This window comes from Notolepis coatsorum, assembly GCF_963971535.1.
Source record: "Notolepis coatsorum genome assembly, chromosome: 7".
In the NCBI taxonomy this organism is placed as follows: domain Eukaryota; kingdom Metazoa; phylum Chordata; class Actinopteri; order Aulopiformes; family Paralepididae; genus Notolepis; species Notolepis coatsorum.
Genome location: NC_140171.1, coordinates 19,334,693 through 19,347,564, shown reverse-complemented (window position 1 = coordinate 19,347,564; position 12,872 = coordinate 19,334,693). Strand labels below are relative to the sequence as shown.

At 42.3% G+C, this 12,872-nt stretch overlaps 1 protein-coding gene across 2 annotated transcripts in view; it reads right to left on the bottom strand.

Moving 5' to 3' along the window:
* Nucleotides 1-1,490: 1,490 nt before the first annotated feature.
* The window catches only part of LOC311231959 (cyclin-dependent kinase 2-associated protein 2-like), a 34,426-nt gene continuing 23,044 nt past the window's right edge, over nucleotides 1,491-12,872 (bottom strand). Inside the window, exons 3-5 of one of the 2 annotated variants that reach the window (XM_084318602.1) lie at nucleotides 6,683-6,777; nucleotides 3,815-3,935; nucleotides 1,491-3,581 (exon numbers count right to left, since the gene is read on the bottom strand). In XM_084318602.1, the coding sequence (XP_084174728.1) occupies nucleotides 3,514-3,581; nucleotides 3,815-3,935; nucleotides 6,683-6,777 (284 nt within the window). In that variant the 3' untranslated portion in view covers nucleotides 1,491-3,513. Of the gene's footprint in view, nucleotides 3,582-3,814; nucleotides 3,942-6,682; nucleotides 6,778-12,872 lie in introns of both variants that reach the window. The other variant, XM_084318601.1, reaches the window with a different exon arrangement.

The window sequence follows — 12,872 nt, the reverse complement described above, 5'->3', positions numbered from 1 at the left end:
CAGACGGCGCGACCAGCCTGTTGGACAGGGAAGGAGGATCTGCAGCGAACACTTCATTGCCTCGGATTATGTTGTTGGGGTGGGATGTTTGTCCAGAAGACCACTAATCAGCTGAAGCCGGACGCGGTTCCCTCGGTCTTCGACAGACAGACCGGCGTTAGCTCTCGGGAGCGATCGCTAGCTAGTTGGCACCAGCCGGGGCCAGGCGTTAGCTCTCGCTAGCTAGCGTTAGCAATTGGGTTGTCATGACAAAAACTGGCTCCAGTTAACCTAATTTATACCGTAATGAATCATTAAAAAATATTCCGTTAACTGGAATATGTTGTTTCTTTACACATATGTTGGATTATGTAATTGGGTTGTCATGACAAAACAATAAAAATCGCTACTTTACATCAGGGTGAACGCTGAACCGAGTCAAGCCGCGGGCGGCGCACTGAAGCCGGTGAATGAACAACCGCATTGCCCCGCTGGCTCCAGTTAACCTAATTTATACCGTAATGAATCATTAAAAAATATTCCGTTAACTGGAATATGTTGTTTCTTTACACATATGTTGGATTATGTAATTGGGTTGTCATGACAAAACAATAAAAATCGCTACTTTACATCAGGGTGAACGCTGAACCGAGTCAAGCCGCGGGCGGCGCACTGAAGCCGGTGAATGAACAACCGCATTGCCAGCATTCAACCTGCTGGCTACCTAGACCCACTTCAACCAGCGTCGCGGAGCATTCAGCCTGCTGGCTACCTAGACCCACTTCAACCAGCGTCGCGGAGCATTCAGCCTGCTGGCTACACAAGCAGGCTGAATGCCAGCAGGCTGAATGCTCCGCGACGCTCCGGTTGCTAACGCTAGCTAGCGAGAGCTAACGCCGGGCCCCGAGAGCTAACGCCGGTCTGTCTGTCGAAGACCGAGGGAACCGCGTCCGGCTTCAGCTGATTAGTGGTCTTCTGGACAAACATCCCACCCCAACAACATAATCCGAGGCAATGAAGTGTTCGCTGCAGATCCTCCTTCCCTGTCCAACAGGCTGGTCGCGCCGTCTGGGTGCAGGCAGCCCGAGCCAACATGTCAACAACACTGTTTTTTTCACTGGTAGTTTGTGGAAATTAACCAACTTTCCTCTCTCTCACATGGTAAAATTAGTTTGAACAGCCAGGAGCAATACAAACAGAACCACCGCGGTCCCGTTGTTTTGTAGGCAACATTTTATTTGCTGACTGACCCATTCAATATAGGCAGCTAACCAGAGTGTATACACCCAAGCCACGGTATGACGTCAGCAACAAAATGGCCGCGCCCATAATGCTAAATGCTTCAGAAATGTACACAACAAATCGTTTTTTCTTAGAAACTGCTTATTTTTATAACGTGACTTCTTCTGTGGCTTATCTAAATACTAATGTGATGCTATGAATATGTATTTATCGCACTGCTTCATCTCCACTTTAAGCAGCAAAATCCTGTATTAGCTACTACAGAGACCAACAGATCAATGCAATTTAACAAAGTGCAGCAATTTTAGGAATAATATATATAGCGCAAAGGACCTTTTGTAAACTCAAGCTCTTTCGAGGTAAAAGTAAAACACAGTACTTTCAAGTACATTCCAGAACAGTTGGCCATTAAAAAAAGAAAACTCTTGATTGATCTCGATTTCTCGTATTTTTTATTTTTTTTTATGAACAAAGCCGACTAAGAAAAAAAGTAATTTGCGATTTATTATACTTTATACTTATAGCACATGCATGAGTCTGGTCTCCTTTGACAGGTAACATTCTTACACAATAAAGAAAAATCATCATGTGATTAAATGCATACATTTTTTTTATACTTTTAATTCTTTCTGTAGTTAATTAATTGAAATTAATGCGATAAAGTCCCAGCCCTAATAATAATAATAATAATTATTGAAAGGTTCTCAATTTTTAAAGTCGTATTTGGGGGCAATTGAACAATGGTAGGCTTTTTAAAAAAGAATCTCATCTGGGTAAGAGTTTCTTATCTGGGTATCTGGGTGCTCTCGACCACTCTTGAAAAAATGCTAGTTAAGAACAAAATAAAGAGGACATCTGTTCTTATATCGCTTCGTGAATGAGGCCAATGTACATGATTCTGGCACTATTTGACAAACAAGCAGGTACTGAAATAGCTCTAACACAACACCTTTTAGTTGATGAATATACCTCAGGTTATCTGGCCCAGGGGCAGATTTTGGCTTAATACAAGACAGGCTAGCCCAACAAAAGATTTAACATTTGAACATTAACATCAACAGGCCTTGGTCATGGACGTTACGTATATGATAGAATATGATTAGGAAAAATGTATGAACCCTGACACAAAACACATTCAAAATGTCAACAGTCATGGAAAAATAATAAAATGTAATTTCCTATTGCCACACATAATTATGACCCTTGACGACCCCTTGACCCTTACCTCCTGAGCCACTGTCGCCCCTAGGTGGTGAAGGAGGCAATTTCCACCCTACATTGCAAAGCACTTATACACTGAATGTCTAAATAAATGCAATATTCATTCATTCATCAATAACCTCCATGCATTTTGTAAATATAAATTCCGCAAATTCTCTTTCATTGAAAACTTTTCTTATTTATTATCATTTAATTGGTAGCAAAAATCTGGTTTACAAAATCGCCATACTAACAAACTGACTTGAGATGTACAGAGTTCAAAGGGTGGAGAGGAATTCATCTGTGTGTCGCGACTACAGGATGCGATGAAAGCAAAGCGAGACTCAGTAGCAGGTGCAGCGATGCGTTGGGGTTTACTCAAAATGCCTGCATTGACGAGGGGAAATACGATGCTGAATGGATCCTTTGGCTACCAAGTGGTGTTCGGTATTGCAGCTTCGAGGGGTTGATTCGGTTTGTCTATCGACGTCGTCTAATATAAAATCAACTATCCTTTATTCCAAAAGTCATTATCAGATCCAAAAATTATGATGATAATAATAAAAATAAAAAAAAACTATATTACACAAACCCAGGTATCCAACCAGGAGGAAACTGCACATTTTTACCCACAGCTCAGCTGACCCGATACGAAGCGAACGAGAGAAGAGCAAAGAGCGAGAAGTAAGGGGTTGAAAAGGGTGGTAGCAAAAGAGAGGGGACAAGAACGAGGGCTCCTACAGAGGGCAAAATAGAAGGGGGCGTCATCATGAGAACGAGGGCTCCTACAGAGGGCAAAATAGAAGGGGGCGTCATCATGAGAACGAGGGCTCCTACAGAGGGCAAAATAGAAGGGGGCGTCATTATGAGAACGAGGTTCTCCTACAGAGGGAAGGGTGGAGGGCAAAAGAGAAGGGCATCATCATGAGAACGAGGTTCTCCTACAGAGGGAAGGGTGGAGGGCAAAAGAGAAGGGCATCATCATGAGAACGAGGGCTAATACAGAGGGCAAAGGAGAAGGGGGCGTCATCATGAGAACGAGGGCTCCTACAGAGGGAAGGGTGGAGGGCAAAAAGGGGTCGTTCCAAAGGGTTATGTGAGGGCCCTCCTCAACGTATCCGCCTGACAGAGCCTGACCAGTAAGCGGGCTTTGGTGATACCTAGAGGACAGGGGGAGGGTCCGTCAGAATACAACATGATAAACCCGCCAGACAGAATTGTGATCAATATTGTTACCGCTGGGTTGGTGTGTGATGGTCAGTTGTACCGTTCCATTACCATTATCTACCAAATTATTATCTACCAAATTGTCAAAACGAACAACTATGTGTGTGTAGTGTAGTGTGTATTTCTTCTCGATAGTGTTGACGCGAGTCACGTCAGGCTGCAGTACCATGCTGTAGCCTCTCCATGGCGCTCTTGCTCCCGGCGTAGGTGGGTCGGATCTCGCGGCTCATTTCCTCGATGACGGACAGCAGCACACTGTAGGCACGACCCTGGGACACTTTCATAAGCTGCTCCTGCGTGTGTGTGTGTGTGTGTGTGTGTGTGTGTGTGTGTGTGTGTGTGTAATTTGTGCATGTGTTTGTGTGTTTGGAGGGGGAATAATGGGTCAGACATCATATAACAAGAGCAGTTGTAACTAGGGATGTCTGATATTATCGGCCGATATTGGCATCAAAATGTAATATCGGAAATTATCGGTATCGGTTTTCAAAAAAAAAAAAAAAAATACATTTATTTAACCTTTATTTACCCAGGCAAGCAAGTAAGAACACATTTTTATTTTATTTATTGTAAAAAGTATGCATAATGTTGTGTTAATTCCACGACAAAAGATATGTAATGTTAATTACCTGAAATTATTCAGTTTTTTTGGAGGGGGGGGGAACCCTGCATATATCGGTATCAGAAATTAAGAGTTGGACAATATCGGTATATCGGATATCGGTAAAAAAGCCAATATCGAACATCCCTAGTTGTAACTAAATGCAAACTTGATCATAACAGTATCACAATTCCCTGTACAAACACATTTCCATATGAGCATAATGAGGTATGCTTAACACTTTCAGTGCCAGAAGGGGGCGCACGATTTAGTGCTTGAATGCCCACCATCCACTTCAATGTTAGCGTTAATAACGCCTAATCTATGTTTTAAATTATGGCTATGTGTCTAATCTGCCCGTCGCTTATCAATGACTCGTTTTCCAGTCAACATTGTCGAAGCGGATTGTTTTTTTATCGGTTCATTTCCGTTTTATAGCATTTTGAAAAGCCCTCTTTTTCAAGGAAAATATAAATATTCCATGATAATCGCCCTTTTCTGGAATATTCTAGAATACACAAAAACGTTGTCATGTTTCGGCCTATTTATGAATCGTTTTCAAATAAACGCTAAATTATCGATAGTATATGTGTACGTATGCACGCTATATAGGCGATCTGAAAAATCGATTCTCTGATTTCCTCAAAGCGATCGCGCACACACAGACAGATCACACATAGGGCAAACGCTGAGATCTCAGCGAATACAACTCTGATTATCCCAAGACTTGTAAAATAGATTCCTTACCTCAGATCAGATGTTCTCCAAAAAGATCATTCCAATTCTTGATCGCCATTCCAAAAATCGATCGCTTTTATCGATCCAACGCTACATACTGTACACATGTATTCCACGCTGTTCTGAAGCTCCACAATGAATCCGATCGGCTCGGGGTACATGCCTGAGAAGTAAAATGTGGATTCCGGATTTTTCGTTTCTCATCCATTTTCATTGAGTCCATTCCAAAAGGGTGCATTACCATCTGGGAGACAATAGGGGGCGCTTTTTTCACATCTGAGCTCCTGATGGGGCTGGTTTACCAACGGGAGACTCGGTTGATGAAATATCGCTAATTCAGATCGCTAATAAAAAAATAAAACGATAATTGTCGTGGTGGGCATTCAGGCATTGGGCTGATAACACGTGTTATCACGTGGTGGGCACTGAAAGTGTTGAAGTCACGTTTAAAGGTATGTTTACCATGATTACTATTACGATTGTTATTCTCTCCTGCGATGTGTGCTCCGGTGTTCTACTTTGGACCAAGTTTCTTTGAAGTGTGTCCTCTATCCAAGACAGCCCCGTTCTGAGAGGTGGGCCTACAGTTCTCTGTTGTGAGGCTCAGTTGAAGCTTCTCCCTTCAAAGACGCCGTCATTATTTATTCAAGAAATGGGTTTCCATCGCCTATTTATCGCTATGCAACAAAAAACAACTTGAGTGAGCATAAAAACCTTTTATTTTATTCTATTTATTTTTGGGCTTCTTGTATTTTTCACCCATCCCAAATTTAGTCCCCTTCCCCTTCCTGGTCGCTGCGCGCATTGCCCCACTGTCGGCGTGGGGAGGGTGTAGAACTACCACATGCCTCCTCCGATACATGTGGAGTCGCCAGCCGCTTCTTTTCACCCGACAGCGAGGAGTTTCACTGGGGGAACGCAACGCGTGCGGAGGTTCACGCTATTTCCCCCAGATCCCCTCCCTGCTGAACAGGCAGTAGGACAGGACCAGTGCATGCGAGCGGATCGGCGCGGGCGAGAAATCCGCTCTTCGCTCTAGACGGCTTGTTCCGCTCCGCTAATCGCTCATGTTGACCCCGCCCCCAAGGCGCTCTCCGCTCGCTCACCGCTCACCTTGAATCGAGCGCTCCCCGCTTAACGTTAGCATGTAAGCTAACGACAACAACAATGGCGTCATATACTTTTTCTAACAGGATGTGAGTGACGGTTCACCCTTCTCATTGGTTGAAAATGGCCTTCATGTTTGTACATCGCCATCTGTTGCTTTGGCATTGTACTACACGTATATTACATCAGTGTTAAACCACTGTGAGCCGCCTGGAGTGGATTGGAGCGGAGGAGAACTCTCGCTCCGGACGTCGCACCGACCCATTTTAAAACCCACTCCGTCGCTCACGTCAAAACCACCCGCTCCGCTCCTCGCTCCGCTCACGCTCCGATCCGCTCACATGCTCTGGACAGGACACATACCCCACCGGCTTCCCACCCGCTAACACTGCCAATTGTGACCAAGCCGGAGGTACCCGGCCTGCTGACAGCTGGATCAGATCCCAGAGTCTGTGCGGTGGTAGGCGAGTGCTTAAGTCCACTGCGCTACCCAGCCGCACCATAAAAACCTTTTTGATGGATTCAGTCAATTCTCTGTATATATGCATTGCTAAGCAACTCCTAGCCGTAATAGCAAAAAGCACACACCTCCGGAACAAAGACCATGGAAGGTGGACCATAGTCATTGAAGGCTGGCCTGAAGTTGGACGAGGAAGGCAAGGATGGAGAGGGAACACTGGAGCCTAGACAGAGAAGAGGAACAGATCAGACGCCACCAAACACCTTTGATTTAAGGTAAATGGTGCATTTATATAGAGCTTTTATCCAAAGCGATTTTACAATTTGTTCCTCACATTCACCCATTCACTCACACACACCGATGGCAGAGGCAGCCATGCAAGGTGCCAACCTGCTCACCGGGAGCAGTTAGGGCCGGTTAAGTGTCTTGCTCAAGGACACATCGACATGCTGCCCGGGAATAAACCTCCGGATTACCAAATGACTCCTCTACCTCCTGAGCCACTGTCGCCTCCAAACACCTTTGATTTAAGGGACCATACTAGTCAAATTTTGACTTTTCGCTGTTACAGAGAGAATTTTGTGTGAATATGTGTATGTTTTGGTAGATCTCAGCCTACCTTTCACACTGCCACTGATGTTGAAAAGGGTTGAAAATATGCTCTGTGAAAATATGCTTTGTGAAACGCTCGAAATACGGTAATTTACCCTTCTGAAAATCACGGTATTCTTTATTTTCACAAATTAGTCTGTATTACTCTACTACAGCTACTCAAATGCACACAATGAATGAATGAATGAATGAATGAATGAATGAATGAATGAATGAATGAATGAATGAATGAATGAATGGTGTTTAGTAAGGGGAGCGGATATCAGCTGAAACACACAATGTATACAACATGAACACAACGTGTGCTAAAGACAGGAGCGATCTCCAGTAACGCGGATAAGTCAAAATTACACTGGTATGGTCCTGTAAAAAGAGCTGTAAGTGGTATTTTTTGGTTGTTAAAATAAGTGGTCTATGTGTTAAAATAATAGCTGTACACTGATAGTAGATTGTCTGGTCAGTCCCTCTGCTCTGCAGTAAACACAAAATTGATTTTCTGGAGTCCCGTCCCCACTTTATCCAACTAGAGAACTCGACACTGCAAAAATAAGAAATAAGAACTAGTTTCAAGCAAATGTGTGGTTGAAACAAGTAAAATAATCGACCAGTGCAGTAAGCAAATTTGGCTTGGCAAGATTTCTGGAAATAAGTAAAAAATATCTAGGGTTCCCTCACTTGATTGGATAAAGTTGGAAGGGATACCAGAAAATAGTTTACTGCAGAGTGAAGAGACTGGGAGACCCATGTTACTGACCAGACAATCTACCATCAGTGATGGCTGAGTGTACAGCTATTATTTTAACTAGGGATGCTCCGATCGATCGGTATCGGCCGATATTCAGTATAAATATGAGATCGGTGAATTCCGATAATGCTTTATTTTCGCCGATCGTGAAAACCGATCGAAAAACATGATCCAATTCTTAGCGGAGATCTCACTCGCTGACTTCAGTCTCAGACACACAGAGCTGCAAACTGCCGCTCCTCCTCCTCCTCCTGCCCCTCCCGCACCCGTGTAAACAAGCTCGGGCAATAGTCTGCTCTAACCTAGTGCATGCGACCTCCGTGAGCTAACGTTAGCTACCGTTACTGTTTAAACAGAATGACCCAGTCAACTATTCACTTTTACATGAGGCATTGTCTAACGGTATCTAGCCGGCTAGCTACTGATAGCTCCTGATATCAACAAATGCTCCAGCAATAGTCTAGTAGTGCATGATAGCTCACGTTAGCTCACGTTAGCTCACGTTAGCTCACTGTTCAAAACGAAATGTCCCACTAAATAGTTCACTGAGGCGTTGTCTTAACGTTATCTAGCCGGCTAGCAGTAGCTACAGATAGCTCCTGATATCAATGTCTTTTTTTTTTTTTTAGCGTTTATCGCTTTTCTGGTCAAGCATGACCGACAGATACAGGGTGAAACGGGATATAGATCAGGGGAAGACATTCTGGCAAATGACGGCGGGTCCGGGAATCGAACTCGGAGTCCACCAGATCCGTGACGCAGCACGGTTTTCCCCGACGCAGAAAATAGCGCCGAGATATGCGGTGAGCTACTGGAGCTCCCCCCTGATATCAATGTCTTATAACATTGATTCGATGCGTATTCGAGCTGAGGGCATGCTGAATGTGATTTGACAAAAGCACAGTATAACAATAGGGTCCAGCTGCAGCGCCGGAGAATCCTGGCCATAGCTGGAGGCTACTCGAGTACACACAGACAGTGGAGCTGTTTGCAGATAGCGAGCATTTTGACTTGTTGCGTGGTGGCGATGTCTCGCAGATAATACAACTACAAGTATGATTATATAATATATTTTTTTTATTAAAAAAAATGTTTTATTATATATATATATATATATATATTTTTTTATACCAAAAACTATCGGTAATCGATCGGTATCGGCCGATATGGCTCATAGACGATCAGTGATCGGTATCGGTGGCAAAAACGTGATCGGCGCATCCCAAATTTTAACACATAGACCATTTATTTGAAAAGAAAATACCACTTACAACACCTTTTAAAAGGTGTAATTTTGGCTTCTTGCCGTTACTGGAGATTGCTATTTAACAAAATAAATACCACTTACAGCACCTTTAAGTTGATATCCATCTTGTAGTACAAACCAAACCTCAAATGTGCACATTTGTCGAGAGCCTCTTGTGAGGAATCACCTCAATGACAGAAGCACATAATTACAGCAAAATGAAAACTCTTCTACAACAGGCTCAGTATATATATATATAAGGAATATATATGTATATAGTCTATATTTAGGCCAATCAGGTGTTACCAGATATATATATAAATATATCCACATCTGTCTGTACATAATCCTTTTACATATCTGTAGATACTATATCTATATCTGTCTACTTTTACTAGTTACGCTGCTGGCCAGTATGACTACCCTAGTGTCTGTATACCTGTATCACTGTACATATTAGCACTACATGCAGTAGTACTGCTTTATATATTTTATATCCAGTTTAATCAATGTACATTGTATATTACTATCACACTTTACTGTTATATTTGCACTCTGGTTGGATGCCAAACTTATTTTCATTGTACTGTACTTGTGCTGTATGATGACAATACATTTTAATCTAATAGGTGCAGATGATGGTCTGTATGCCCTATTGGTTATATTATATGTTACAATAAATACAGGCAATAAATCTGAATATATACCATGTATAGTAAGAGTAAAAGTAAACAGTTTTCAGGTCAGGTGGTTCAATGACGAAATTACCGGAACGTGAAAGCGTGTCTCTGTCGCCCACAGCCGGAGTACCGGAGCGCGGAAATTCGACATATAATCTACTAAAATCTTGAAACATCTGGATTGGCCTTTTTTTGTTTTGCCAATCCAGACCAGTAAATCCTTCCCTTTTATGTATCTGTTGTTGCGCCTTTAGCCTATAGCTGGAAATGCTAGAAATGGTCCCATTTACTCAAGCACTTTCGAGGTAAAAGTAAAACGCAGTACTTTCAAGTACATTCCAGAACAGTTGACCATTGGGGGAAAAAAACTCTTGATTGATCTCAATTTCTCTTATTTTATATTTTTTTATGAACAAACCAGACTAAGAAAAAAAGTTATTTGTGATTTATTATACTTTTTTTTTTTTTTTTTATTATTGCAAAACAGAAATTATTAAAAGTCAGTACTCAACACACAATGCATAATGAAACTAACAGTCAAGGTGGCTAAAACTACATGCAAGTACAGAAACAAGACAAAAAAAAAAGTCTATAATAATATTTTACCGTATACAGTGTATATCCAGCGAAATTAACAATTATACAAATGCCTTATACAGGATATACCCCTAATACCTATTTTCTAAAACCCTACACACATATGCTCCAGCTCGAACCCCCCCCTCCCGGACCCCTCCTTGGATAGTACCTCCATTATCCCTCACTCCTAACCAGACACTACCATTATAAGCTAGCTTTTATTCTCTCCACCACTTCTACCCACATTGACATTTTGGATTCGTTGAGACCCAGAATTCTTGCTGTAGATATTTCTTGATATATCACATCGAGATATGTAAGAGACCAAACTTTCCGGCACATTTTTTCCGGTTGAAACCAGCGTGATGCGATCAGTTTTTTAGCTACTGTGATACCCGATAAAACCAATCTCTTTAGCTGTGGATTTACTGCAAACTCAAAAACATCATTCAAAAGCAATACAGAGGGGTGTACTGGTATATTCCAAGATACGAGTTTTGATAATTGATGGGTCACATCTTTCCAGAATGCCTTAACTGGTGGGCAGTCCCAATACATGTGCATAAATGTTCCTTCGTCTCCATTTGTACATTGGGAGCATTTTGAGTCTTGTTTCAGGCCCATTCTGTTCAGTCTTATAGGAGTCAAGTATGTCCTGTGAATATAGTTAAGATTGATTTGTTGATGGTCCGGGTTCCTTGATGTAAGACGGACATTTGCCCATGCTTCTTGCCAATCAAAGTCACTTTCCAGGTCTGGTATATCCCTCCTCCAGACAGTGTCTAGTTGAAGGGTTTCATACGAGGACGTTAGTAATTGATAATAAAAACCTGATACAAAACCTCCCAATGTTTCTCTTTCATAGAAGAATTTGTGGTATCTGTGGTGTTCAACTGGTATGTCTAATGGAACACAAAAAAGCCATGTAGACTCGGTGAGGTTAAACTTTGTGCATATTTCGCCATAACTACAAAAGCCCTGGTTATTAAAAATATCCCCTAATGAGTGTATGCCTTGCTCTTCCCATATAGGGAATCTTATAGGACGTTTTTCCATTAAGAGTGCATTGTTATTGAATATGGGAGTGTGATTATGCCATTTTTGAGGGTTAGGATATTTTTTTTGTGTTTCCCGCCATGTTCGGATTGCATGGGTAATTATGGGGCCAAATTTCCGCTCACAGTGCTTGATTGGAAGTGTAGTGTGTGCTATGTCCTTCAGTCTCTGTGGGGCTACTATGTTTTCTTCCAATTCTCTCCAAGATACCAAAGCCTGGGGATCAAACCATATTGTCAATGGTCTTAATGTGTAAGCCTTAAAATATTGGAAAAAATCTGGAACTGCCATGCCACCGTCTGCTTTATTTCTCTGTGCGGTGGCTCTTTTTATGCGAGGTGGTTTGTTATTCCAAATAAATTTGTATGTGGAGGAGTGTAATCTTTTCCAGTAGCCCTCTGGAGGGGGTAACGGTAGCATTGAGCTGATGAAGTTGATTCTTGGTAGTACATCCATCTTAACTATTGATACCCTTGCCTGTACTGAGTTTTTAAGTTTTGCCCACCTGTCCAGGTCGTCTTTGATTTTGTTCTGTATTTTTGTGTAATTGTGCTTCACCGTTTGTCTTATGGTGGGAAATATTTCCACACCCAAGCATCTAAAATGTTTTACCATGGGTATCGCACCTGGGAGGGTTGTGTCTTTTTTTTAGAGCTGGGCCGTTAACGGCGTTAACGTGCTGCGTTATCGCGAGACTAGTATCGCGCGATAATAAAATTGACGCCGTTAATCTTTTTCTCAGCGTTGGGTCTGTATTGGCCTTAAATACTTGCCGTAGTTCCCAGTTGTGGTACCAGGAAGTGATTGCACTACCGGAGCTGTAGTCAGAATAATGAAAGTAGTGGTCCGGTAATTGTTATACAGGTTATATACAGGTGAGGTTAAGAAGTCCTCAGGATATAACACAATTCGGCGATGAGGACGTCTGAATCTGCGCAATGCAAGAAAAAAGAAGTCCGTTGCAAGCTTTGTTTACATTATTAACGGCGCGAGTTAGCATGTTAGCTCACGTTGGATACGGGCGGCACTGGGAAACATCTACAAGAGGAGGAAATCCACTTTACACACTAAAGGAAGGATCGACTGCCTATCGTGAGTGTTTACAACAGAAATGGCTTGGGTTATTGGAAATATTGGACCGTTTGATGACAATGTAGCCCCTTTCGTGACTGTGATGCACGGAGTGAATCCACAGTCACTTGCTCCTCAATAGGAAACGAACCTAGATTTACCATGAAGGACTGGTTCTGGCTGAACCGTTCGTTATACAAGAATCACAGAGACGTTTCAAAGGTGCTCACAGTTGCACGAGGGTTTCAGACAGAGATACAGGATGGTTTGAAAGCTCTGCGTTGCTAATAAACATTTTAAATAATTTTTATAAACTGCTCAAAACGGCA